The sequence below is a fragment of the Gopherus evgoodei genome, chromosome 2 (genome assembly GCF_007399415.2).
Source record: "Gopherus evgoodei ecotype Sinaloan lineage chromosome 2, rGopEvg1_v1.p, whole genome shotgun sequence".
NCBI classification, from domain to species: domain Eukaryota; kingdom Metazoa; phylum Chordata; order Testudines; family Testudinidae; genus Gopherus; species Gopherus evgoodei.
Genome location: NC_044323.1, coordinates 205087565 through 205113206, shown reverse-complemented (window position 1 = coordinate 205113206; position 25642 = coordinate 205087565). Strand labels below are relative to the sequence as shown.

Sequence of the window (25642 nt, the reverse complement as noted above, 5' to 3'; positions counted from 1 at the left end):
TTTTTACACAAACTTTCTTTCCACTATTCTAATTTTCTTAATTTGAATATTAATGAAAATTGAACACAAAAGGTGTATGAACATAGCTGAAGCAAATTCACAGTTCTATTCAAACAAATACTTAAAAGTGTTTTATGAGGTATTTACTCAGCATTACTTTAGTTTCAAGATGGATTAAATTTTGTTTTGTCTGTATGAGTTGATGCCAGACTAGGAGGAGAGGGAGGGCAGAGGGATGGCGGGAGTTAGACAGAGATGCAGGTCGAACAAGAGATACAGAAAGAGCACGGAGGGTTGTCTAACCTCAAATCTGCCCTACCACTTTGCCCATGCTGCTGCTGACAAAGCAGAGCAACATCATACATGGAATACAGCATTGGCCTGGGACTTAGATCTGCCACTGACCTGCCACATGACCTTGGGAAAATCACTTCCCCTGTCTGTATCTTTCCCTGCCCATGCTTGGTCTGTCTTGTCTATTTAAGTAGTAAGCTCTTGAAGCCAAGAAGCACAGTGGGGGACCAAGCTTCTTGGATCTACCATAATATAAATAATACTAAAATAAAGAAGGACTTATTACTTTTCCCAGCTCCTGCAACAGACCTGAGTGCAGCAGGAGCAAGAACAGCTAATATGTACTTAGCCATAGATGGTAGCCTGCCAGCTGCAGCTTTTCTTCTCTGCTCCCGTGGTACTCAACTCAATTGTAGGTGACATCAGTGGATGCCCCTTGCCAATCCCTCCCTGAATAGCACACAGCCTTCTCTTTTGGTGAATTAGAAACAGAGCACAGGAATGAGAAACAAAGTATATTGAAAAGAAATGAGAGAAAAACAAGAGAAAAAGCATGGGGTGGGGAAGATGGAGAGGGGGAAGAGATGGTGGTAACTGTGCCTAGACAACTCTGGCCCTGGTGAGAGTAGCGGATGAGGAAGCAGCATGTTGTCAGTACATTTCTAACCAATGAATCAAAACGACCAACAAAACAAAACACAAGGTTGGGAATCATTGTCTTAATAACATGAATATGTTATTTACCTCCAACCCAAACTTGTAGAAGAAGTAGTTTATGAAATACTTGGCACAGTTTACAAGTCCATCATCCAAATGTAATCTTGTAATATCATGGAAAATGGTTTTAGTCACAGGTACAGTAAGATTATTTCGACATCTATAGTACTCCTGATGCCGGTATATTGTAACTTCAAAGGCCAGAATAGCCAGCATCAGTAAGTTATTCTACAAAGAAGCAATACAAAGAAGATACAATCAAAACTGAAATATGAGGAGTTGGAAATTTTTTCTGAGAAGCATAATCAATGAATGTTCTAGTTGACGTTCTTGTTTTATATTGCTGTAACAACAAAATGTTTTGGGATTTAATTTAAAAATGGGAAGCTTATTTGAGCAATAAAATGCATCAAGGGTTTACCAGTTCCACAATTTCTGTTCCTCCCTCCGGAGGAGGTAGAGAGACCCATTCTTCCTCACTGCCGGTGTCATGATAACTGAACTTCTGAATTCATACTTTAATATCTGCAATGACACTGACTTCTGTTCTCACCAGCAAAACAATGGAAGTACTTGATAGTGTCCTTTTGGTGTTGTTTTCATAACCCTATTTTACATGGGCTGTTCACTTTGCCTCTGTTGGTGCAACAGGGAACAGCAGCACGATTAAGTACTGTCAGACAGCTCTTTTATGTGATAAAAGACCAGAAACTGTGCATCTGTCCCCTATTTTGGCCTTATCTTGCTGGAATCACGTGAAGATAAGAAGCAGAGAACCTGAACTGGGCTGGGTCAGCACGGAGAAAGTTACACTCTAGAGAAGGGTGTCGTTCTAACTTCAACAAATCCGAACACTGTGTTCTGAATGAATGTAAATCTGAAGACCAATGAAGGTACCATACAGGTAGGTGAAGTAAGTCACTGATTGTTTTTTTTTAAATTCAGGATGAGTCACAAATGATAATTAAACTTTTGATATAATCTAAGTTTGCAGTGACTCAACCATGATTTTTTCAGCCATTTTCCATGCAGAGCACTTTATCCTAAATCATAAGTAAAGGACTTCAGACTCTCTCTAATTCTATGGGAGTCATGCAGGATAGCCTTCGGGTGCTGACATAGAGTAAAACTAAGAAATGTTTAATCCAAATGAAAGTAACAAAACACACCCTGCCTGCATTAAACAAAACAAAAACTAGAATAAAGACACAGGATTATTGCTGTTTCCCCTCCCACCATCCTAACCTCCCCTCAAAAAACCCAACATTTTTTCCAAGTTGTTTCTTAAGAATAAAAGTGTTAAAAAACAATTGCAGGAGAAATGTGCTGCCAGTCAGACACAATTATCCAGATCAAACGTTTATCTTAGATCTTATAATATCTGAAATGGATGTATGTTGTTACTTCTTAAAATCCTGTCAGCCAAATTTCTTGCTATCCTTTTAATCCATAGTAGAGCAAGACAGATATGGTTCTATGTGCATCTTATCTGAATTGTTGCATGGAATTTTCTTGAGTTAGGGCTGTAGGAATCATGCATAACAGGACACTTGCCTCCTACCCATACACCACTTTTTTTTCTCCATTGCCCATAGCTCACAATTCATGGAATGATGTATTTTGTGTGTGGCACATGATCCATTTCAAGGACATTGAAAAGTTCATCAGGGAATAAGAGACACTCGGTCTAAACACAGAAAAATGTAGAGCAGTTACCCTTAAGTATACAAGCAGGGGATAAGACTTCCTTAATCCAACCCACTCTGTAGGATCAATGGGTGCGCTGTAGAGAAGCGATGTCTTCAGTTCTTCACTGCCTATGTCAGTTTCATTTTCTGTAGGCTAAAATGCAAACAATGATAAGTTCTTTAGTTAGAGTCTCTTTGGAGCCACTGGGGGCAGGAATCATGATGGCTCAGCAGAAACACATCAGCTGAACCGCAGCTTTGAACACTTCACATGCTTCCTTTGGCTCTGTCCTTTCACTGAAGTACCTAGCAATTAAACTCTTAATATGCACTACTACTCACCATTGTACAGTTACTGGAAAAGGTGCTAGGGTCAATAGATGTGAGCTGATATAACATTTTGCAGACGATAATCACACATGTCCAAACAGTGCAGACACTTGATGCCAATGGGCGGAATTGAGCATATGGCAAAGCAAGAGCCCAGGCAATCAAAAACACAAAGTTAAACAGAGACACCTGAAAACACAAAACAGAAATTACACAGAGCAGCCAGATGACCAGGCACCTTAACGTGACCTTTTATACCTAGAATACCTCACACACACACGTCATTGAAAAATCCTTCAAAACAAGGGCCAAAAACAAGATCTAAGAAAAGTAATGAAATAAAAATTTAAAACAGCTCTCACTGTGATGCTAGGCATGGATGTCACAAACTCAACAGCACTTAGTGGCTGGCAGGAAACGTAGCAATCAATTAGGATGAAAACAATTCTAACTTCAAAATACTATTAGCACCACTAGCCCACACAGTGGCATGCCCACTCTACAAGTATGGTTTTAAATAAAAAGGGCCAAACCTGTGGCCCTGCTTTTTTTGCAGCAACAAAGTGTACACATTGGTGTGCTGGGGGTGGTAGAAAGGCTGATTTTTGTGGTAGGGGACTTGCATAAATGATTTTCTATGCACACTAGAGTTCTCCTTCTCATCTGATGGGGATGCTGGTGGGAGGGAGAAAGACAGACGGAGTATGACTTTGGCTCCCCAAAAAATTAAACAAAAACCCTAGTATCTTCATTGGTGGAGAGGACTGGAGGTTTTCTGGGTGACAGGAGTCCCCATTCCCAACTGATGACTTTAAGTGAAGATGGGACTTTAGGATTTGATTAGGCACCAGCATCTGGAGAGCCCAGATGGATCATGGTCACCCAGTTAAGCCGGTGCCTAAGAAGTAGGTTGGAACGAGGTTTGGCCCACTGCTGTGGAGCCAAGAAGCATCAAGAGAAGGATGGGATTTTGTCAGCACAGGTTTTACTTGCCTCTTTCACTGTGACCCAGATGATGTATGAAGAAACAATTTTGATAATATGCAGCTCCAAAAGCCACCACACAAAAACTTGCAGTTTATGAAAATATTCCAGGAATTTCAAGAATAGCACCGTGAGGCGGTCAATCACCAGATGCCACTTATTCTTTAAATCTGCAAAGACAAAGCCGATGGAGTCACTGAAAAACTGTCTTTTCCTTTGTTACTTCCCTCTTCAACAGAAAATAATAAGACAGGATTTTTTCCGCTCAGCCTCAAAACAAGAGACATAAAGGTGAGTAAAATCAGCTCTGACTTTCAATGGTGGATTAAGACTAAATGGGGCCTTCCCCAATAACAAATCATAGGCTATCCACTACAAAAGTACTTATGGCACTGACTGTGCATCCATTGGCCCCTGCAGACTCAGGGCCTGGATCTGTGAATCAATGGATCCCTGCCTTAATCCACCCGTTGATCCTGTAGAACTAAAACAGTTTAGTTTGATTATATTTATGCATATGGTTCTAGTTTGTTCAGAAAAGTGTAAACATGAAAGTAATTCACAGAGGATATTTCTTCCTAGCAAACCTTTATGTCAGCTTTGAGCAGAATCACATTCCAACCCTGAAAATTATATTGCTGAGAGTCACAATGTGGAAATGGAAAAGACTGCCTGATGCTAGCATAGGGCCAAACACTGCTTTCTAAAAGCTGAATATGCCACCGAGATGGTTAAAAACATGTTCACAAGTCTCACAGATGTTTATAGGCCTCTGGGAAGAGCAATATACTGTAATAGAGCTATTTGAAGAATTTTGCAGAGTCTGCAAAACTTCCCTGCAGAGTTTTGCTTGAAATACAACTTATAGTTACCTTCATTGTACACTTAACATTAGCACTGCTCTGTTTCATACTCATAACACACTACATCAGAGAATACTACATTTTGCTTATCAATAAATGAAGGACTTGATAAACACAGAAGTAGCATCACAGATGTACTTTGCTCATTTATCTTGACAAATGTAATTTGCAGGGAGGAGCCAGTCACAGACGTAAGCCAGCAGGAGCAGTTTAAAGCAGGTAGTGTGGCACCCAGGAAAAGAAAGGGGAAAGATGGGGCCAGTCAGAGGTAAGCTTCCGGTTCTCCTGAGGTCCAGCATTATGTGGAAGTGACCCCCACTTGGGCACCATTAGGCTCCATATCCTTGGGGAACAAAGGAAAAAATTGAAGGGAGGAGCCAGACAGAGACAGAAGGTGACAGAAGCAGCTAAAACAGGGCCTGTCAGACAGCAATAATGTCACCACAAGGCTGTCCACAGTTTTCACTCTGAACATTCTCTGCCCTGTACTGTTTGGCTGTTTGCTCCTACCCCTTCCTGTCTCCTTCCTTAGTCTCTTCACTTCGACTTCACTCCACCTGCTCTTCAGGCTGCTCTCCCCTTCCTTTCTTCCTTCCTTCTTCATGGCTCTGTTCCCTTTACAGTTCCCTCTCCCTTCAATGTTCCCTCTCCTTTCCTTTATTTTTCCAGCTAGCAAATACTCTCCTAACTAAACCTCACACAAAGGAGTTTAATTCCAAAACAACAACAAAACAAAAAAATGGAAAATAAATCATGGCACTAACATGACGTTTGCCAGCCATCACTCTGCTCTCTCTGCCTGTGTGTTCTATCCCTTTCCCGGGGACTTTTGACTGTCTTGTCTATTTAGTCTGTACAATCTTTGGGACAAGGATTCTCTCTTATTCTATGTTGCCACAGTGCCTTGCGAGCTGGGCTCTAGGCACCAGCGTAATTCATAGATTCCAAGACCAGAAGGGACCACTGTGATAATCTTGTCAGACCACCCATATAACAAAAGTCATAGAACTTCCCAAAATAATTCCCAGAGCAGATCGTTTAGCAAAACATCCAATCTTGATTTAAAAAATTATCACTGATGGAGAATCCACCACAACCCTTAGTAAATTGTTCCAGTGGTTAAGTGCCCTCACCATTAAAAAATTGTGCCTTATTCCCAGTCTGAAATTTGTTTAGCTACTACTTCCAGTCATTGGATCCTATAATATCTTTCTCCTCTTGGCTGAAGAGCCTATTATTAAATATTTGTTCCTTCATGTAGATTACAGACTATAATTAAATCACGCCTTACCCTTCTGTTTGTTAAGCTAAATAGACTGAGTTATTTGATTCTATCACTGTAAGGCATGTTTTCTAATCTTTCAACCATTCTTACGGCTCTTCTCTGAACCTTCTCCAATTTATTAACATCCTTCTTGAACTGTAAGCACTAGAACTGGACACGGTTTTTCAGCAGCAGACGCATCAGTGCCAAAAACAGAGGTAAAATAACCTCTCTACTCTTACTTGAGATTCCACTGTTTATGCAGCCAAGGATCACGTTAATTCTTTTAGCCACACCATTACACTGGGAGCTCCCGTTTACCTGAATATCCTCTATGACCCCTAAGTCTTTTTCAGACTCACTGCTAGAGAGTCCCTTATCCTGTAAGTATGGTCAACGTTCTTTGTTCCTAGATGTATACATTTTGTTGAATTAAAACGCATATTGTTTGCTTGCACCCAGTTTACCAGTGATCTAGATCTGAAGCAGAGACCTGTCTTCATTAATAATACTCCCCCAATTTCGGTGTCATCTAAAAACTTTATCAGTAATAATTTTGTTTTCTTCCAAGTCATTGTTAAAAATGATAACTACCACAGGCCCAATAACCAACTGGTATGAGACTCCACTGAAAACATACCTGCTTGATGAAAATTCCCCATTTATCAGTTAGCCAGTTCCTAATCTATTTAATGTATGCCATGTTAATATTATATTGTTCTAGTTTTTTTAATCAAAATGTCATGTGGTACCAAGTCAAAAGCCATACAGAGGTCTAAGTCTATTATATCAACATTATTACCTTTATCAACCAAATTTGTAATCTCATCAAAAAAGATATCCAGTTAATTTGAAAGGAACTATTTTCCATAAACCCATGTGGATTTGCATTAGTTACATTACCCTCCTTTATTAACTGAGTCCCATATTAGCTGCTTCATTATCTTTCTAGAGATCGAAGTCAGGCTGACAGGCATATAATTACCTGGATCATCCCATTTACCTTTTTTAAAAATTGGCACAACATTAGCATTCTTCCAGTCTTCTAGAACTTATTGAAAATCAGCTTTAAATATCCAGTGAGCTCTTCAGCCAGCTCTTTGAAAATTCTTGGACGCAAGTTATCTGGTAATACTAGTAATAATTTAGTTTAATTAACTGTAATAATACATTATAAGGTACCAATATATGATGTAGTACATATGTATTATAAAAACAATATAGTCTTAGGACCTGATCCTGCAAGTTGATCCATGGATGTGGACCCATATGCCCGTATCACTGAAGTCAACTGGACTGCTTCTTGGAAAAGAGTTTGCCAGCCAGATCACTTTGCAGGATCTAGCATTAGTAATCTGAGACTCACTAGCTCACAATGCTATTTGATGAGAAGTAGAGTGAGACCACTTTTTTAAAATGAGAATCATTAAGTCTAAAGATTGGGTTAGTAAAATGTAGACGAATGAGGACCTAACACACAGTAAGAATGGTTGCACAGTTAGTACTGGAGATGGAAACATGAAAAATTGGATGTGGCTGACTACATTGGCCAAAGATGCAGGGGAATTTCAGGGCTCCTTAGACAATGATGTCAAGTTTTCTGATCTTTATTTTTATTTAAAAAGAAAAAGAACTGCCTACTGAGTGCATATTTTGAGTGAAATTCTGCCTTTTTGGGGGTCTGGCCATATAATGCCAGATTATTGATTTTGTTTTCTTCTTCTTTCCTTCAAAATATATCCCTTGCAAGTATGTTTCTATATGCATATGTATGTATTAAGATGGTCTTTAATGACATGATCACTTACTATTTCTCAAAGAATAAATGTTACATTGTGCCATTTTTTTTTTTACCATACTGGAAAACACCACTCAGAAGGTGCCAGGTGAATGAAGCAGGGCATGCAAATTACTGTCATGAGCTATATCTGGCATACCCATAATAATATATGGCACAAGACTGTATGCCTTACTCTGCTAAAATAATGCTGGCGATTCCAGACACTTGAGTGCTTAACAGTGCAACGTTATGATATAGCTTTTTGGTGTGCATGTGCACACACACATGCACATACATACACACAATATGTGTATGTAACTTAAAAGTACCTCACATCCAGTCACAGATATTTACTGTGCTGCTGCCAAGATCCATTCAGCGCAGCACAGAGTGGAGGCTTCCAGGGAGTCAGTTACTGCTCCCTGATTCTTGGCTCTGCCCCAGTGTAGGTTAACTTTCAACAGCTGGCCAGTGTTCCCAAGGGAACTTACATCAGCTGGCGATAAGCCAGAGTGCTGCATATTCCAATCATACTCTTGCCTGCACAGAAAGAGCACAGGAGCTGGGCATGTCAGGGCTACGCCCACCGTGGAGTCTTCTATGCAGATGGAATCCCCCAGCCAGGGAAATGAGTGGTTTCTGATCCTCTGGTGCTGCATGAACTGAGTTTAGGCTTCTTAAAGCATATAAACTGGCATTTTTCTTTGAGCAGGTCTCATTGCAAGTCTTTATTTCTGTTCCAGAGGCCTACATATAATGGTAACAGTAGTTGCTCAAATTAATGTAAGGCAATTTCCAGACAATCTGATTTTCCTCTATTCTAAACACTCTTCCTTCAGTTTCCTGTCTCTGATGTGTTATTTCTCTTGCTAATCTAAGTCATGCAGAGTTCATGTTCATAACTGTATTACAGACATTATTTATGTCTTAGCCAAAGATATCCAGGATAACACCTTAACCTCACCCACCACCACGCTTCGGCATTTTTATATTCATTTAGAATCAGTTAGCTATTCCTCATTCAAAATTGCAAAATGTGACACTAAAGCTGTTCATGAACAACGAAGCAGAGAACTTACTGAAATGAATAACCTTAAAAGCATACAATACAAAAGGAAAAAAAAGCATTATTTCTTCAAGAATTCACATGGAAGGAGCTTTCCATGAGCTTCAGGAATTTCCTCATCCATTACTGGCTTTGTAAAGGGCTTTCCTCTAGTAGAAGCCGGAGGGGTTTTTTTTTCATTTTGTAAGCATACTGTAGGTAACAGTAGCTGTTCTCATCCTAAGAGACTGGAGCATGTTGAATAATTAACAAGGACCCATCTGCTCAATCCAGACTATTTTGGCAAAGACTCTAGGCAAAATTAAAAGGAAAACATAATGTTATCTAAAGTAAGATGAGCTTGTCAAGGATCAACCACCTACAACTGAAGTTAAATAAAGTTAGCAAGAGGCAACATTACAGCCCCAAAGCCTACCGGAAGTTTCTTCTACATCAGATTCATCATCCTCCTCTTCCTCTTCCTCCTCTTTCTCTTTCTCTTCTTCATCCCCATCTTTCTCTCCCTCCCCATCTCTCTCTTCCATTCTTTCATCACCATGCTCTTCCAGATTTTTATCCTCTTCCTTGCTGGCAGTTAAATTCAGCATGGTTATGTCAGGCATACTTCCATCTTGGTGCACCAGTCTGTCGGTAAATAATGAGGTGTCAGCAAACTGAGGTGTATTGGTATCAAGAACGATTTTTTTCAAGCAGTATAATTTTAAAAAATAAACAATGCATGTATAAATGCCACTGAACTGGAAATGCTAATGATTCTGGTACTTTCTGCAAACAAACACTGCAAACTGAGTCCGAATGTAGTAGTAATTATTTCTCACTCAGATGCTAGTGATTAGTTAGTAATGAGTGGTTTTGACACCTAAACTTGACATTTTCCCCAACGGAGAAAATGGTCAGAGTTTAAGATGTAGAAGCATGAAATGACACTGTGAGAGAGCGAGCATTTCATTACTTCATGGGGGACTTACTCATTGTGGTGGTTTGGTATTTTTTTCTTGAGGCTGCTCAAAGTAATTGAAACAGAAAGAAAAAGGGAAATGAGAACAAGGGTTATAAAAGAAGATCAGAGATAATAAATACATCATGCTACATAACAACTGCTACAGCATTCTCCTACTCCATCTGCAGCAGCCTTCAGATGTCAAGAGCATGCATCATGACATTAACAGGGCACTTCTACTAAGAATCACAAAATCAGAACAAAATGGAAAGTGTGCCATATAACTATGCTAAAACTAATTGCTAAAAGTGTGCATATGCTCCCATGCTTTTCATAATGCAACTGAATTGTCACAGGTAAGCTATACAACTCATATTTTGAATACATTTTCAACTTTTTGACATGGAAAGATGCAACTTGGTAGCAAAGAAACATATTAGTTTCAAAGGTTGTTTCCCCCCACCTCCCAGCTGCAGATTCATAAAACATTATAGCAAAAACTCCAAGGTCACTTCTTCAATAGATCTGACATCATCTAATTTGGGGAAGGCCTACAGTCTCTTTCTTTTCTAAAACTTGCAGAGGTCATACCTCAAATCCTAAACTATGTCTGAATGAATCACTTAGCAAAGTCAAGAGTATAGAAAATAAGCTGAAATACACAACATGCAAATTATGTATTTTAACATAGAAATGATAGTAATGTTAAATCTTTTGAGAATTATTATGACATTTAAACTCTTCCTCTTCTATTATCTTTGCTTTTTTACACAAGAGAAGACAAAATTAATAATCACTCATCTATGATATAAAAACTTTCAGTCCAATATGAAACTCACCAATTCATTTTGCTTTTCACATGTATTTACATACTATACAAATTGGAGACTGACTGCAACCAAAACCTTAAGATCCCAACACCTCTGAACTTTGTGGACATTCAGATCAGGATCTGGACTGGCACTGCTCTGCTAGCCCATATCTCTCGAATGGATTCAAACCTGGATCCAACTTCCCAAAACTCTGGGAAAATTTGTATATAGATCAGAATCATGTGGCTCAGATTCCTCTCTAACATAGACTCTTCTGACATTAACATATTACTCCCCTACTTTCTTAATGCCAGATCCTGCACACAACTCTAAGCATAGTGACACAGACCTCTATCATGAATAGTTTCTTTTGAATGAGACTATTCCTGTAGCACTCCGTTTGGCAGTAAGGGTATGCAAGATCAGGTCCCTAACCATTTAGCTACAGTAATAAATATAATATAATCAGGAATTTTATAAAACATCTACTGTATTTTTTTATTCAGGTAACTAAATTTAATAGGCTAAAGTATTTTTACAATATGAAGTGTTAGCATATTATTCAGTTTTATTAATTTTGACAACAATCTCTGAAACTTTTAACTAGCATATTAGAAAATTGAAAATCTAGAAATACCTATTTACTCTGTACAATGTATTTCAAAACATTGCTTACAAAAAATGAACAGCACAGCATGAGCTGTCAATGCAACAGTTAAACAAGCAAAAGCATCTTTCAAACAATTGGGACTTGCAATTTCTTCAAGATGCAAGTTCAAGTGCCTTAAATAAGGGAAAGGTTACAGAAAAGTGGCTAATTGATCCTCAAGCAGTAAATTAATTGCATGCTAATTACTGAAAGTCAGAAAAGGCACACTGCATAATATTGCTTTAATACACGGGTCAGTCCCAAACATATATACACTTACAAAGTAGACCTATGAAAATGAGTACTAAGAAAAACACCATGGAATGTGATTGGAATCTGATGCCCATTAATCTCATTTGACTAAATCCTTAATTTCAAGATATTTTATTTCAGCAATAAGCAAGAGTATGAATAGCTATTAAGAGTGCTTGCTCCCAGCTGCAGCATAGATATACCCATATAGGCCCCAATTCAGCAAGGTATTTAAGCATGGCTAAACTTTAGGTGCCTTGAATAGTCCCTCAGACTACTAAAATCAATGGTACTACTCAGGTGCCTGAAGTTAGGTATATGCTCAAATACCTTGCTGAATCAGGGCCACATTTAACTACGTTTAATATATTTACTAGAGCTGAGTGAATAATTAATAGTGAATAATGTGTTTGCCACATTTATGCCTCTTAGGCTCTTTGTGAATTTTCTGCCAACAATGTATGTTTTTTTCTCAATTCACTTGTTCAGAATCATTTGCCAAATAATTTGTTAATAATGCTTGGTCTGTATAATATTCCTGAGCCATCCATTGAGAGTATTCAATATCCAAGATTCAAGCTGTTAGTTTTGAATGGAGACACAGCTCACCTGGCATTTTTTCTGTTCTCTGACTGAATGGGTGTTACTGGCATGGATGCTCAAGTTTACGAGTTCAGCATTTATTTTCTGCGGATAATGCCTAACACTTAAAATTTACTATTCCTGCCAGCAAACTCATTCACTACAGCTGGGATTTTTAAAGGCACCTAAGGGATTCAGGTGCCCAAGACCCATTCTCCTTTGAGAACCACAGCCTAAAATAGTGACTGCAAGTACACACAAAAGGGACATAAGCACAGGATAAGAACATTAATTTTTCATTTAAGCAAATATTTACAGAAAACTTGTTGAGGTATTTGCCCAGTTTTTGTGCTCACGTTCAGGAGTAACAAAAAAAACGACCCCACTCTTATTCTTATCCTAATTTAAAAAAACCTATCCTTGAAAAATTGAAAGAAATCTTGCTTATGGAAATATTTAAAAAATCTAATTTTATGAAGGCAGGATGATAATATAAGTTTTGTGGTTTAGATGCTGTAGCACTCAACTCAGTACATGGTTTAACTGGTTTTAATGTCCTGAAATGTACAGGTGTTCTATTTTTGTCTACACTTCTATTACTCTGTATACAAGAAAGCTGACCCGAAAGCACAGACTTCCATTTTTCTTCAGAAAAATACTTGTTGCGCATATTTCTTTGACTCTCAAATGCATTATCTAACATACATCTGAGGTAAGTAGGCGTGTGGATATGGATATGTGTACATGCATACACATACAAAGAGTAGCTATGCCAGCCTCCTAAACTAATTCTGTTAACTACAGTCAATTGGAAATAGTATTGTCTAGGCCTTTATTGAGCTTGAATGAAGTTTAAGAGACGAATCTGAGTTGGGGAGAGAATTCACAATCTCTAAATCCATGTGGCAGATATCCATATGTTAACCACTATAAACCATCAGGTGGGTTTAGAAGACTAAGAATTGTCTTCTTTGCTTATGTCACAGTACTGCACAGCCTGAGTGATTTTTGTTTCTAGGAACTGAAGAAATAGCAAACAAATTAAAGTACATTTTTTTAAGAAAAGGAAAGGAAACATTGAAGTATACCTACCTATTTATTATTAGATAAACACGGCCATTGACTTTAGCATGGCTACGAGGTAAGAGATGAAAGCACAAGAATGCATGCGATGGCAAAGGAGAAATGAGTTAGAGAGAGAAAAAAGAAAACTGTTAAACAGGAATGAATGTATTTTGTTACCTGTTACAGAGACAAGTATTGTCACAACGAGACTCTAAGTCTAAACACTTATTACTAATCTTGCAGTGAAAGAGTTTAATGGGTTTAACTTTGAATGTGTTCCTAAATCCCATTGACTAATGACTACCATGGGAATTAAAGCACATGTGTAAGTGTTTTCATGAACTTGGACTTAAAATCTAATTAACAGTTTCTCTATTAAAATGACTAAATCTCCAGTGTTGTCCACATACTGAAAATAAAGGTTTGTCTCCCTGTAGCAATCAGTTGATACAACCCAGATAAAATTAACAGAAGTAGAAAAAACAACCATAAATAGCAGGCACAGTAAATGTGGAGCTACGTCACTAGATCTTTTAAAATGAAATGAATGAATGACTGCATGTTGCTTCGATGGCTTTATAAAAGCTAGACTTTGTTATTGTACATAACTACTTTTAATAGGTTTTCTGTATCATAACATCTTAATTTTCTGCACAACCAGGTTTTTACTGCTGACAGCACTGCCAGACCAATATTGGTAGCTGTGGCAAATCAAGAGGTGTCTTATTCTGCTTCATGTACCATGAACAAAATTGATAGCTAAAATTCTGTTTCCAGAATCCTTACAGGTAGTGTCAACTGACACCTGGCGCTGACAACACGGTGTGTCAAATAGGAGGAAAACAGCTGGATTTTCAAATCTGAGGCTTTGTTTGTGTTAATTACTGTAGTAAAAAGGAGAAAACTTATTTTGATTTGCAAATAGGAAAGGCTTGCTGTGAAAGTCACTGATAAAGAACAAATATGATATGTGACAATTATGGGTTTCAAAATACTGTAAAAAAAAGTAAATGTTGTCACTTTTAGAAAACAGTTTTAAAAAACTTTAGCTCCTAATATAACAGTTGTTCACAATCCAGTCCTACAGCTAGATGTATGACACAAAAACTGGGTTGTATTAGCATGGAACGAAAGATAATGTAACAGTAGATATTCTTTCCAGGGGCGGCTCCAGGCATCATCAGCACGCCAAGCACATGCTTAGGGCGGCAAGGCTCCAGGTATCAGCACACCAAGCATGTGCTTGGTGCGGCAAGCCAGTGGGGGCGCTCTGCCCGTCGCAGTGAGGGCGGCAAGCAGTCTGCCTTTGGCGGCTTGCCTGCGGAGGGTCCGCTGGTCCCACAGCTTCGGTGGACCTCCTGCAGGCATTCCTGCTGAGGGTCCGCTGGTCCTGCAGCTTTGGCGGGAGGGCCGTCAAAGCCGCGGGACCAGTGGACCCTCCGTAGGCAAGCTGCCGAAGGCAGCCTGCCTGCTGTGCTTGGGGTGGCAAAATATCTAGAGCCGCCCCTGATTCTTTCTTTACCATTTTAATAAAACCAAGTCCTAAAATGCTACTAAATCAACTTCTACTATCAGGGTCCTTAGACCCAGACCTAGAGCATTAGCTTAAAATGAAAATCTACACACAGTCACCTTCCTGTTTACTTTTTTTATAATATTGGTACTTTCTAACTTTGATTGTTCTGCTTTCAACAAGACATTGGCAGCACTTAGTGTCGATTTGTACACCTGGCCCCTCACTTTGGGCAATGACATCGGTTTTCTTCATATCAGCATTTGAGGATGGACAGTATTTTATATCCTCTGTCCCACATATGGGCAATGGCAACTATAACAGAGGCTGCAAAGCATGCTCTGTTGCAGCATGAGTGCATCAGAGGGACTGGAACTGGGTCAGGCAATTCTCTCATACTGTGCCTTTGGAACACACATTGGAAGCTGCTGCTTTGTTACTGAACACTGTGCAAAGTGCTCAATCTACAGTAAAATGTGTGCAGTTACCATATGCTGTACTATGCCCCCAAAAGACCATGTGCTGTACTATGCCCCCAAAATGGCAATCCCTCAGCCCAGGTAATACCACTGCTCAGATGCAATCATCAAACTGGGCCCAGATTCAGGTGCACAGTTGCATGGTAAAGAAAAGTTCTTTTAACTGAGTATCATGCACCTTTTGCTGTAAAAGGAATTTGCAGTTCAGAAGAAGGTTCACACACAGATTCTCTCAAGAGAGCCTTGCAGTTACCATGTGATTTACTACTTTGCTAACATTAAAAAAAAAAGAAAAGAATGAAAAAGAGAAAGATGTTTGGAAAAGCAAATAAAGAAAAGATTGTTAGGAATTTATCAACAATTTTTTACAGTCCAATTAAAATATATACTCAAGAATTCTGCACATGCATGTTAAAAAGTAGAACTTGTTCTAAATGCAATGCTGAATATGAACACAAACATACCTATATTCTACTGCATATGTAAGCTGTACACTTAGGTATAAACATATGTATACCAGATATCTGATCATGATTACCAGAGACATTCCTTTATTTCCTAAATTTCAAGCCATTAAACAAATAGGGCCAAATTCTCAGCTGGTGTAAATTGGTATTGCTCCATAATTCATTTATGGCACAATGTAGACTTCCCAACTTCATGACCATAAAAATGTCACTGTGTCACACATCACGTTATTTTTAGAATGCAAATGTTTTACTTCACACTATCCTATCAAAATACAATCTAAAGCACTTTGCTACTTCCCCAAAATAACAGTCAAATTGTAATAGGATGGCATCACAAATTTGCTTTTGTGCAGAAAAATCTGTAAGTGTATAACACTGAATATCTGAAAGTGGAGGGGCTGAGAGAATCACAATACTCTGTTATATATTTTGATGAGCTTGCTTAATAGTCTAGTGAGCTGGCACAGTATATAGGTCAAAATTTTCAAAGGTGACTAGTGATTTAATTTTTGAGTGCCTTAATTTTTGAGGGCTCAGTTTGAGACACCTTAATAAAGGGGCCTGATTTTCACAGGGCAGATGCTCAGCACTTTCTAAAATTCAGACCTCTTGAATGTATCTCAAGTTGGGCACTCAAATATTGGGTACTCAAAATCAACAGTCACTTCGAAAATCTTCCTTATTATTTTCAGGATTCTTAAAGAGCACATGTGGTACTTAGCCATCTAATGCCCATTGAAAGTCAATGGGTATTAGGTGTCATAAGTGTCTTTTGTACTTTGAAAATCTACCCCAAAGTCTAAACCTAAATATGTGTGTGTGTGCATGTGTGTGGGGAGAGGAGGAGGGGGCGCTAACCAGTGGTCATAAAAAAGGCAAATAACATTTCCTACAAAGTAAATTGTTAGAGAAGAGTAGAAAACAGTACTATATTATGGACAACAAGTAGCTTTGTTTACTTTGCTTGTTTACCTGTAAATAGCGCTGTCCTGTTTGCTGGTTACAGCTTTTAAGTCAGTGAGCTGGAGGAAACGGTCATGGAAGTAATGAAGGTGTAATATACACACCAATAAGAAAGAGGTTGGAATAAAGATACGTGTGAATAGCTCAGCCACAGAAAACTGTTTTAAACCAAGATCCTCTAGTCTGAAAAATAAAACAAGTCACTAAGTTGCCTGTTCAAAATGAATTTTGCAACATTTCTCTAATATCACATGAGATGGATAGTCACAAAATGGTACAGTAAGTAAGATTGTACTTGCTATGTATCTTTTATCTTTTCATTTTTCTGAACACAAAGTAAGCACAATGCAAATGTACACTACCTTATCTTGCCACGTAACCCTTTAAAGGTATGAGACATACTATATGAGCACTATTAAATAAATCACTCCAGCCACAACATTTGTAGATTAATTTCTTTCTTATATCAAATGTTTTCAGTGTAGTATTTCAGAGCCAGCTTTTCCAGCTCCAAGCCATCAACTAGGTTGTTACAATATTGTAGGCGATGGAAAGCAGTAAAAGAGATTTGTTCTGCTTCTACAAAACAGTTTACTGGGATCCTATATAAGATGGGAGCTTTGGGGTATATGTGTGTTTCAGAAGATTTTGTTTTGGGTTTTCAGTTTTCATTTGTAATTTTTTGTTTTGTTTTTTGTTACAGCCTTTAGGTCTATTTTTTAAGGTCGGGTTATGCTTTTGGGAGAATGACTAGCGAAAAGCAAAAAGTGTTTGCAGGACACCTCCACTAGTCCATCATGAAGTCAGAATTAGGGCTCGTCAGAAATTAGGGCTTCTAGTCAGACAGAAGTGGTCATCCAGGACAACCAAATAGCAGGGACAGCAAAATGTTCAGTGACATTTTTGCATGGGTGACAGCAGAGTTGTAGGGGCAGATATTTGCTTGTTTGCATGGGGCAGCAGAACCCCCAAAGCCAGTCATGGTTGGACATTTTTTCCATTATAAGAAGGAAGAGGAGGAAGGAGATCAAACGGTGCAAAACATCACCATTTCTCTTGTGTCAAAATTAATGTGAGTCCAGGTTTGCAAATCGTTTACAAATGTTGGTGAAAATCTCTGCTTTTTCACTATGAAAATCTGGGAGGAAAATAGGGAGTTTCATACCGATCAATGTAAAAAGTCTTTGTAACAGTATAAAAAAAATCACTAGCCATCTTCTTGCGCACAATAAGCCCAAGTAAAATGAAAATACTCACTTTTTTTCATCTAGCCCTGTCATGTTCATCCACAAGCCAGGAAATGATTCAAATTGATATGTATAGATGAAGATAAGCACCAGCATAGTGTAAACAACCACTGACATCCAAAAATATTTTAGGATTCGCCTCCACCATTCATAGTGTACCTGAGAACCAGCCATTGAAGATGGTAAGGTAAACAGAACCAAAGCGAAAGAATCTACTAAACTATTTAGATTGTTGTACAAGCAGAGGGCTATAAAAATATAACACTTCCCTCAAAACTAACACAATTATTTTATTCTTTACATAACATCAGCTCTCATTGATACTTATCAGAGACATGTCCATGTATCAAAGGGAGAATCAGTCTTTGTAGTATCATAGTATTGTTCGTTTTGTGGTCTACAGCTAAGCAATGGAAAAGTGACCATCATCAGCAATCAAACATGAAGTCATGCAGTTCTAATGTAAAGATCATTAGTATTCCTAAATTCAGTTAGGGATGGTTAAATTGGCCTGGCTAAAACAGCCATACTGACTCTGATTCCAAAATTCTAAACAAACCCCAACTTGATCCATTTTTAAGTTAACTTTTTTTCATTTTTCCTCTCATGGGTATGTAATCTCTATTCTTCCAAGTTCCATCCAGGATTGGAAGGAAAAAAGGTCAGAAATCTCATGAAACAACCTGTTCTCATGAGTTACCCAGATCAATTCTGTGGACCCAAAAGGGTTTGAGTAGTTTATTATTAGTATTTTTTTCCTAATTTATTTCCCAGGTGCCCATCACCACAGAATCTGGGTTCTTGTTCAGCCAAGCATTCACGTTTGGGTGCTTATCCAAAATACAACTTTTAAAACTTTGCTTCTCTCTCCCATCTATTGAGGTTTAATAGAATCAAAACTCTTCAAATGGTCTAAGCTGTTGGGAACTAGAGAAAGGAAAAAATACACAGTGGATTAAATTATTAAACGTTGCTCTCACTGACATTGGTGCTAAATCAAAGAGGAGGCCCCAGTGCAACCAAAGGAAGAATTTTGCTTAGTATTGCTCTCATTTACCTGGTACAGGGCCACACAGAAGAGGAAGAGCATCATATAGATGATTTTGTACATGACAATTCTACCCTCAAAGCTGACGAAGAAGAACATTCCTCCACAGACATAAATCCAGTACTTAATGAACATAGCCATCACCAAGTTTCCGAGGACTTTCATAATGTCCTGTTCATCCTCATCTTCTTCATCTGCTTCCTCTGTCACTTCCCCGTCTTGCAATTCCTCTTCTGCAAAGACACAAATCAAGTTGCACCACCCCCAACCTATTTTTATAGGATCTTTCCTTGTAATTGTAAATGAGATAAAGAATAAAAGCTTTATGCAGGATATGGAAGCTTATGCAGAAATTTAGCAAGGGTACAGTTAGATGCATGTCTGAATTGACTTTATAATCTCTGCTTCTGATTGAGGGAGAAGATTCACCAGAAGGCTCCAGAGAATATTGGCCATGCATTTCCTTCTAAAATATGTTATTTTCTCCTCCACATGTTGACAGTAGTGTCTCCAAGACCACACACTTAAAAGCCTAGGTTCCTAGTTGGTAAATGTACTTACTTTTACCCCCCTTTCAAAAATCTGAGGGCCAGATTATCTGGTCCACTAAGGTCACTTTGTGCTGCTTACCCAGCACAAAGTGTCTTTAAAACAGCTGGAGATAGCCAATAGAGTATTCCCTCACATAGGTGAACTTTACATCACCCTGTAAGCCACTAGTGCCCACCACCACCATAGGGGCAAAGATTTTTCAGAGGCATTCTGGAAGGTGGGATGGGTCAGGAGAAGGCATGCTGTGGCAGAGCGCCACGATCCTTCACTGGAATAAGGTCTGTAGCTTAATTTGCTTGGACTTCCACTGGCCAAGAGGTAAGGAAGACACGAATTCCCTTTTATCATCGCTCCCCACTTTGCCCAAGCTGAACTCAGACATAGTGGATAACCATGGCCTGAAGGCTATGTATTGGATGATAGTCAAAGCAATAGAGTGTGGGGGAGTCCGGCCCTGCACCCCTCTTCCTGGGACCCACAGTGACTCTCGGCCAGCCAGTAAAACAGAAGATTTATTGGACAACAGGAACACAGGTTACAGCAGAGCTTGCAGGCATAGTCAGGACCCCTCCATCGAGTCCTTCTGGGCTTTCAGGGTGCTTGGATCCTAGCTAGGATACCCTGAATTCCGCCCATCCAACCCAAGCCCAAACTCAAACTGCTTCCCTCTTGCCACTCCCTTCTTTTTGTCCCCTTCCCGGGTAAAGGTGTTGACCTTTCCCTCCCTTACCTAGCTCAGGTTACAGGCTCTGGCATCGTCCATCCCCTAAAGTCCTCCCCTGCTCTCCCACTCCCCACACAGACAGTACCTACTGCATCACATCTCTCCCCCCTTCGAGACTGAACTGAGCGGGGTCACTCTGCCCAGTGACCTGGGGAAGTTCAGGGTCCCCTCTCCGGGACAATGCATCCGCTGTCAGGTTGGCACTTCCCTTCACATGGACCACGTCCATGTCATAGTCCTGCAGGAGCAGGCTCCACCTCAGGAGCTTGGCATTGGCTCCTTTCATCTGGTGCAGCCAGGTCAGGGGAGAGTGGTCGGTGTACACGGTGAAGTGTCGCCCAAAGAGATATGGCTCTAGCTTTCTAAGGGCCCACACCATGGCCAGGCATTCCTTCTCGATGGCCGCGTAGCTTTGTTCCCGGGGTAGCAGCTTCTTACTCAGGTACACGATGGGGTGTCTCTCCCCCTTTTCATCCTCCTGCATTAACACCGCCCCCAGTCCCACGTCTGAGGCATCGGTGAACACCATAAAGGGTTTGTCAAAATCTGGGTTTGCCAGAACTGGGCCACTAACCAGAGCCTCCTTCAGTGCCCGGAAAGCCTCCTGGCACTGCTCAGTCCAGATCACCTTTTCTGGCTTCCCCTTTTTGCACAGTTCAGTGATGGGGCCGGCTATGGCACTATAGTGGGGCACGAACCTTCGATAGTACCCCGCCATCCCAATAAAGGCCTGGACCTACTTTTTGGTTTGGGGGGCAGGCCAGTCTCTGATTACCTCCACCTTGGCTGGTTCCGGCTTCAGGCAGCCGCTTCCCACCCGATGGCCCAGGTAAGATACTTCAGCCATCCCCACCTTGCACTTCTCAGCCTTTACTGTTAACCCAGCCTTTCGGAGTCGGTCCAGGACTTGTTTAACCTGGGACATGTGGTCCTCCCAGGTCTGGCTGAAGACGCAGATGTCGTCAATATACGCCACGGCAAAACTCTCCATCCCCCTCAGTAGCTGATCCACCAGGCGCTGGAAGGTAGCCGGTGCTCCCTTGAGGCCGAAGGGCAGGATCAGAAACTCATAGAGCCCCAGAGGGGTGATAAAGGCCGATTTCAGCCTGGCATCTGCGTCCAGCGGCACTTGCCAGTAGCCTTTGGTAAGATCCATAGTGGTGAGGTACCGAGCACCTCCCAGCTTGTCTAGGAGCTCGTCAGGCCTGGGCATAGGGTAGGCATCAGATACGGTGATGGCATTGAGCTTTCGATAGTCCACACAGAACCGGATTGACCCATCCTTCTTGGGAACCAGCACCACTGGCGAGGCCCAAGGGCTGGAAGACGGCTGGATCACCCCCAAAGCCAGCATGTCCCTGACCTCTCTTTCAAGATCCTGGACAGTTTTACCAGTGACCCGAAAAGGGGAGCATCTTATAGGGGGATGTGACCCGGTCTCCACCTGGTGGACAGTCAAATTAGTGCATCCAGGCTGGTTGGAAAACAGCTGTCGGTATAGATGCAGCACCCTCCTGATCTCAGCGTGCTGGCCCGGGGTCAGCTGATCAGAGAGGGGAATCGCCTCCAGGGGGGAACCCGCTTTGGTCCCAGGGAATAGATCTACTAAGGGGTCATCTCCCTGCCCCTCCCAATGTCCACACACGGCCAACACCACATTCCCCCTGTCATAGTATGGTTTCATCATGTTCACATGGTACACCCGACGGTGATGTGCCCGGTTTGACAGCTCCACCACATAGTTTACCTCATTCAGTTGCTTGATAACCTTGAAGGGCCCTTACCAGGCGGCCTGGAGTTTGTTTCTCCTCACGGGGATGAGAACCATCACCTGATCTCCGGTGGCGAAGGCACGGGCCCGTGACGTGAGGTCATACCAGACCTTCTGCCTCCTCTGGGCTCGGGCCAGATTCTCCCTGGCCAGGCTCATGAGCTCGGCCAGTCTTTCCCGGAAGGTCAGGACATACTCCACCACTGACTCTCTCTCGGGAGAGGCCTTCCCCTCCCATTCGTCCCTCATCAGGTCTAGGGGCCCCCTTACCCGCCTTCCATACAACAGTTTGAAAGGTGAAAACCCAGTAGATTCCTGGGGCTCCTCCCTGTACGCGAACAGCAGGTGAGGTAAGTACTTGTCCCAATCCTGCGGGTGCTGGTTCATAAATGTTTTTAGCATCATCTTCAGCGTCCCGTTGAACCTTTCTACCAGCCCGTTGGACTGGGGGTGATACGCTGAGGCCCAGTTGTGCTGGACCCCACATTTCTGCCATAAGGACCGGAGCAGGGCCGACATGAAGTTGGACCCCTGGTCCGTTAAGACCTCCTTGGGGAACCCCACCCGGCTGAAAATTGTCAGCAGCGCATCTGCCACTGTGTCGGCTTCGATAGAGGACAAGGCCACCGCCTCGGGGTAGCGAGTGGCAAAATCCACCACCACCAGGATGTATTTCTTCCCTGACCGGGTCATCTTGCTGAGGGGTCCCACTATGTCCATGGCCACCTTCTGGAAAGGTTCTTCTATGATGGGTAAAGGCCTCAAAGCCGCTTTCCCTTTGTCCCGGGCCTTCCCCACCCTCTGGCAGGGGTCACAGGATTGACAGTACTGTCGGACATGGGTAAAGACCCCAGGCCAGTAAAAGTTCTGTAGCAGCCTCTGCCTGGTGCGTCGGATTCCCTGGTGCCCTGCGAGAGGGATGTCATGGGCCAGGTACAGCAGCTTGTGACGAAACTTCTGGGGAACCACCAGCTGCCTCCTGATCCCCCATGACTCTACTTCCCCTGGGGGAGCCCATTCTCGGTACAGGAACCCTTTCTCCCACAGGAACCTCTCCTTGCAACCTCTCCTCATGGTCTGTACCGCACTAAGGTCAGCGCGGTCCCGGTGCTTCCGCAAGGAGGGATCTTTCTGCAACTCGGCCTGGAACTCAGCAGCTGGGACAGGGATGGGGACCGGCTCTCTCTTGCTGGCTGGGTCTGAGGCCGCAGCCTCTCTGCACCGTGCCCCTGGGCGTTCCCCGCTCCCTGGGTTAGGGTCCTGCACCTCGGGTCGAGTACCTTCCCCGTTGTCGGGGTGCAGTGCCCTTTGCCGACTCTGACTACGAGTCACAACCAGGGCACTCTGGGTGTTACTAGGCCAGTCCTCGAGGTCCCCTCCCATTAACACGTCAGTGGGCAAATATCGGTGTATCCCCACATCCTTGGGGCCCTCCTTGGCCCCCCATTTCAGGTGTACCCTTGCCACGGGCACCTTGAATGGGGTCCCACCCACGCCCATCAGGGTCAGGTAGGTGTCAGGCACCATCCGATCTGAGGCCACTACCTCGGGTCGGGCCAGCGTCACTTCTGCGCCCGTGTTCCAGTACCCAGTGACCTTCTTCCCATCTACCTCCAGGGAAACAATGCACTCCTTCCGGAGGGGCAGCCCCGCGCCCACCCGGTAAACCAAAAACCCGGAGCCTGGAGCATCCACAGGTGGTACGTTGCCAGCCCCCCTTTCCTGGGAATGTAGCCCCTCCTCCGATTGGGTTTTTACCCAGTCCACCCTCTGCGGGTTGGGTCTGCTTGGTCTGTCCCTGAGCTTGGGGCACTGGGCCCGTATGTGACCTCGTTGGCCACAGTGATAGCAGCCCATGTCTCGTGGGTCCCTTTGAGTGGGTCGGAGGGACCTGCCGCTGGATGTTCCCCTTTTGGGGGGGTTCTCCATAGGACCCCGCTGGGAGGTCCCATGATGACTCTCTCTCTGCGTTGAGGTAGGCTTGCTCCTTCGAGACTACTCCCTGCCATCCCCTGCCCGACTGTCCACAAATTGGTCAGCCAGCTGACCTGCGTGCTGTGGGTTCTCCGGCTTCTGGTCCATCAACCACAGCCTCAGGTTGGACAGGCACTGCTCGTACAGGTGCTCCAGTATGAATAGGTCAAGCAGGTCCTCTTTAGTTTGGGCCCCAGCTGTCCACTTGCGGGCATACCCCTGCGCCCGGTTGACCAGTTGTAGGTATGTGACCTCACGGGTTTTACGCTGGCTCCGGAACTTTTTCTGGTACATCTCAGGAGTCAGCCCAAACTCGCGGAGCAGGGCCTGTTTGAACAGTTCGTAGTCCCCTGCCTCCGCCCCTTTCAGTCGACTGTACACCTCCACGGCTGTGGAGTCCAGTAAGGGGGTGAGAACTGCGATCCTGTCTGCAGGGTCAAACCGGTGCAGCTCGCAGGCATTCTCAAAGGCTGTCAGGAAGGTATCTATGTCCTCCCCCTCCTTACGCCGGGGCAGCAAGTGCTTATCAAAGCTCTTTGTAGGCTTGGGCCCCCCCTCACTCACCGCAGCCAGGGCCCCACTGCTCGCCAGCCGGGCCAGCTCCAGGTCATGTTTACGCTGGTTCTCCTTCTCCTCCCACTCACGCTGGCCCTGGTTCTCCTCATGTTTACGCTGTTTCTCCTTCTCCTCCCGCTCATGTTCACGCTGTTTCGCCTTCTCCTCCAGCTCTTGCCTCTTTAACTCGAGCTCCTCCCGTTTCAGCTCCCTTTCATATTCCAGCCGCGTCCGCTCCACGGATGCCGAGCGTTGCCGGGAGGATCCCCTGCTGGGGGGTGAGCTTCGCTGGGCGGATCCCCTGCTGGCCGGGGCTGTCACGGTGCCCTCGGTATACACTGGGCTCCTCCCCACCCTTCCCCTAGGCCTAGGAAGGGGGGGTCTCGGGAAGCCCTCATCCGCTGGCTGACCACTCCCAGCGGGGACAGACACTGGTGCCTGCGCTGCATCTGCCCGGCTGCTTCCCTCAGAGACAGGGCTCCGTTCATTCATGCGGTCTCCCTGCTCCAGCTGGGCAATCAGCTGGTCCTTCCTGAGCCTCCCTGGGTGCAGCCCCCTCTGCTGGCACAGCTCCACCAGGTCACACTCGCGCCGCTTGGCATACATCTTCCTGCTGGGCACTCACAGGCCGGGGTGCTCGCCGCTCCCCACGGTTTCCAGGGGGACCCCTAGTGCACCAGCCCTTCTTGAGGTCACCACCTCTCTGCCAAGGTCGAGCTGCAGACTACTCCGCCCCTGGGACCGCTCGCTGCAATCCCCCGGGGGACCCTGTTACTGCAAAGTCCTTCTCACTGGGCACACACTCCCAGGGGTTAATCACCGCTTCGTTTTACTGCTCCCTAGTCACTTACTGCAGGAAGCACCCTCCACGGGGTGCAGTATATCCCACCTCTGCCACCAGTTGTCACGGAGTGTGGGGGAGTCCGGCCCTGCACCCCTCTTCCTGGGACCCACAGTGACTCTCGGCCAGCCAGTAAAACAGAAGGTTTATTGGACAACAGGAACACAGGTTACAGCAGAGCTTGCAGGCACAGTCAGGACCCCTCCATCGAGTCCTTCT

At 43.1% G+C, this 25642-nt stretch overlaps 1 protein-coding gene across 1 annotated transcript in view; it reads right to left on the bottom strand.

Moving 5' to 3' along the window:
• The window catches only part of PIEZO2 (piezo type mechanosensitive ion channel component 2), a 496400-nt gene that overhangs the window by 103229 nt on the left and 367529 nt on the right, over nucleotides 1–25642 (bottom strand). Inside the window, exons 15-22 of the mRNA XM_030549442.1 lie at nucleotides 19016–19239; nucleotides 17969–18117; nucleotides 16721–16894; nucleotides 9402–9610; nucleotides 4023–4183; nucleotides 3042–3218; nucleotides 2728–2853; nucleotides 1039–1239 (exon numbers count right to left, since the gene is read on the bottom strand). Coding sequence (XP_030405302.1) covers nucleotides 1039–1239; nucleotides 2728–2853; nucleotides 3042–3218; nucleotides 4023–4183; nucleotides 9402–9610; nucleotides 16721–16894; nucleotides 17969–18117; nucleotides 19016–19239 — 1421 coding nt within the window. The remainder of the gene's footprint in view (nucleotides 1–1038; nucleotides 1240–2727; nucleotides 2854–3041; nucleotides 3219–4022; nucleotides 4184–9401; nucleotides 9611–16720; nucleotides 16895–17968; nucleotides 18118–19015; nucleotides 19240–25642) is intronic.